The sequence below is a fragment of the Daucus carota genome, chromosome 7 (genome assembly GCF_001625215.2).
Source record: "Daucus carota subsp. sativus chromosome 7, DH1 v3.0, whole genome shotgun sequence".
Taxonomy (NCBI): domain Eukaryota; kingdom Viridiplantae; phylum Streptophyta; class Magnoliopsida; order Apiales; family Apiaceae; genus Daucus; species Daucus carota.
Genome location: NC_030387.2, coordinates 19,457,537 through 19,459,770, shown reverse-complemented (window position 1 = coordinate 19,459,770; position 2,234 = coordinate 19,457,537). Strand labels below are relative to the sequence as shown.

General features: G+C 41.8%; 1 protein-coding gene across 1 annotated transcript; it reads right to left on the bottom strand.

Annotated features, from left to right (window-relative positions):
* Positions 1–1,287: 1,287 nt before the first annotated feature.
* LOC108204165 (pollen-specific leucine-rich repeat extensin-like protein 3) lies at positions 1,288–1,875 on the bottom strand. The gene has a single exon (XM_064081979.1). It carries the CDS (start codon positions 1,873–1,875, stop codon positions 1,288–1,290), a length of 588 nt encoding a protein of 195 aa, XP_063938049.1.
* Between the last annotated feature and the right edge of the window lie 359 nt (positions 1,876–2,234).

Genomic DNA, 2,234 nt, shown 5'->3' with positions numbered 1-2,234 from the left:
CTGACTTTCTCTTCTTATCCTCTTTAGACTTCTGAAACAACTCATTCTCAGCCTCCGCAATCATTGCTTTCTCAACCACTGCCGCATACGTCTCTAATTGCAAAATAGCTAACTTGCTTCTAATCCAAGGCTTCAGACCTTGTTGGAATCTTTTTGCTTTCTGCCTGTCTGTCTCTACATAAGTTGGCACAAACCTAGCCAATTCCGCAAACTTATTTTCATATTCAACCACAAACATATTGCCTTGTTTCAGCTCTAAAAAGTTCAACTCCATTTGATCTTGAAGAAACCTAGGAAAATACTTTTCTAAAAACAATTCCTTAAACCTCTCCCAAGTAATCTCAACTGTACCTTCCATATTCTTCACAGATTCCCACCAATACGTTGCTTCATTCTTTAAGTAATGACTAGCATACTTTGTTTTCTGATCCTCACTTGCTGGAACTAATGCAAAACACTTTTCCATTTCTTTTAGCCATGTTTGGGCTGCAACAGGATCTGCTGAGCCCTTAAACTCTGGAGGATTAACTGCCTGAAAAGTTTTAAAAGTTACCCTAGGATTCTCTTGATGTTGCTGTTGTCGGGTAAGATGAGCAGTTTGTTGAGCCAAAATTTGAATCAGTTGGGCCACAGCAGGATCTACTGGGCCTATGTTGACATTCTGGTTATCATTATTATCATTGATGCTGTTGGTGCCTTCAGGATCACTGTTGGCACGAGTATGTCTTGTTGGAATCATTCTGTAAAGAAGAAACAATTTACTTAGTCGTTTTAAATCAAATTCGCTTTTTATAAAAGGTTTTTAAGAAAACAGATTTATACATTTTTGAAAACATTTTGAGATTGTTTAACTAAATAAATTGCATGCTTCTTTACAGAATGTAAAACAATAAAAGAAAGGTTGCAATATGATTACAAGAGTTTATGATCGGTACTAAAAGTAAAGTAAAGTAAAGTAGAACAAGTGCGATAAAGTAAAGGACAAGACTGTAAAGTAAAAGATGCTGATATATATAAGTCAGTGCTAAGGATACAAGCGTCAAGCGCTTCATCAAAAGTAAAGTACAACAACAGCAACAACAAGGCTATCCAGTCAACTCAGCTAGTCTATATATACATGTCAAAATCTGCTGATGACCATAACAACATACACATCATCTGGCCAACTCCGCTAATCTATATGTACATGTCAAAATCTGCTGACCTGATACAACTACTCACTATGCTGCATCATACACACTACTCACTATAGTACTGATCATCTCCAACATCTAATACACTCCAGACCTATGGAAAGTCTGGGCCTCCGATAACATCCAGCCGCTCCAAGACCCAACGAGCCCAGTCGATAATATCCCCAGGGGTACCAAGTGGTGCGGTGATCCCACATAACCTCTCTACTGCCTCTGTCCTAAAAGCACGTATCTCCTCTCTCAACTGTCGCTCTGCCCTGTTAGGGTCTAAATCCCCCATCGCCTGTGTCAGCTCTCCAATCTGGCCCAACAACTCATCTCTCTCCATCAAGAGTGCCTGATAGTAGTGATAGGGTACTGAAAGAGGGGAACACGGATAAGAGGGTCCGACACCTGAAAATCCAGAAGACTCATGCTCTGGTGGAGGTCCACGGATAGGAGGTCGTATAAGGGGAGCAGGTGGGGGCATCTCAGGTGCAGGCGGGGGTATAGCCCTAAGCGGTACAGCTGCAATAGGGGTCTGTCCACTACGAGGGTATCCAGGTGGACGTGAAGGTCCAGCTACAGGTGGGGGTGTAAGTGCCCTGGGTGGAGATATAGGTACAACTCCTGGACGAGGTGGAAGTCCCTCAACTGTCGACTCTGAATGATCAGAATGAACCGGGGTACTAGGGCCTGACATGCCTGATAGTCTGAGAATCAACATGAACAAACACGTATGAAAATCTGCATCCACTCCCAACATCAATCCTAGATCTATTACGAATAATTCTCAACCTCTCAACGTTCTATCTACCTATCACTCATTTCTAATCCTAAACTTCTACCCAACCTAACAATCTAGGCTTGTTTCATTGACTTAAACCTGTCGCTCTGATACCAACCTGTGGCGCCCTCCAAACCCGGGTCAGAAGTTTGGGGTCCACACCTTAACATCCACCTGTAATTAATAATATAATATATACAGTGACCCTTAACTGTCCATGGATCGCAACAGGTGAAAGTATAAAACAAGCCACAACACAACTTTAATTATTACAA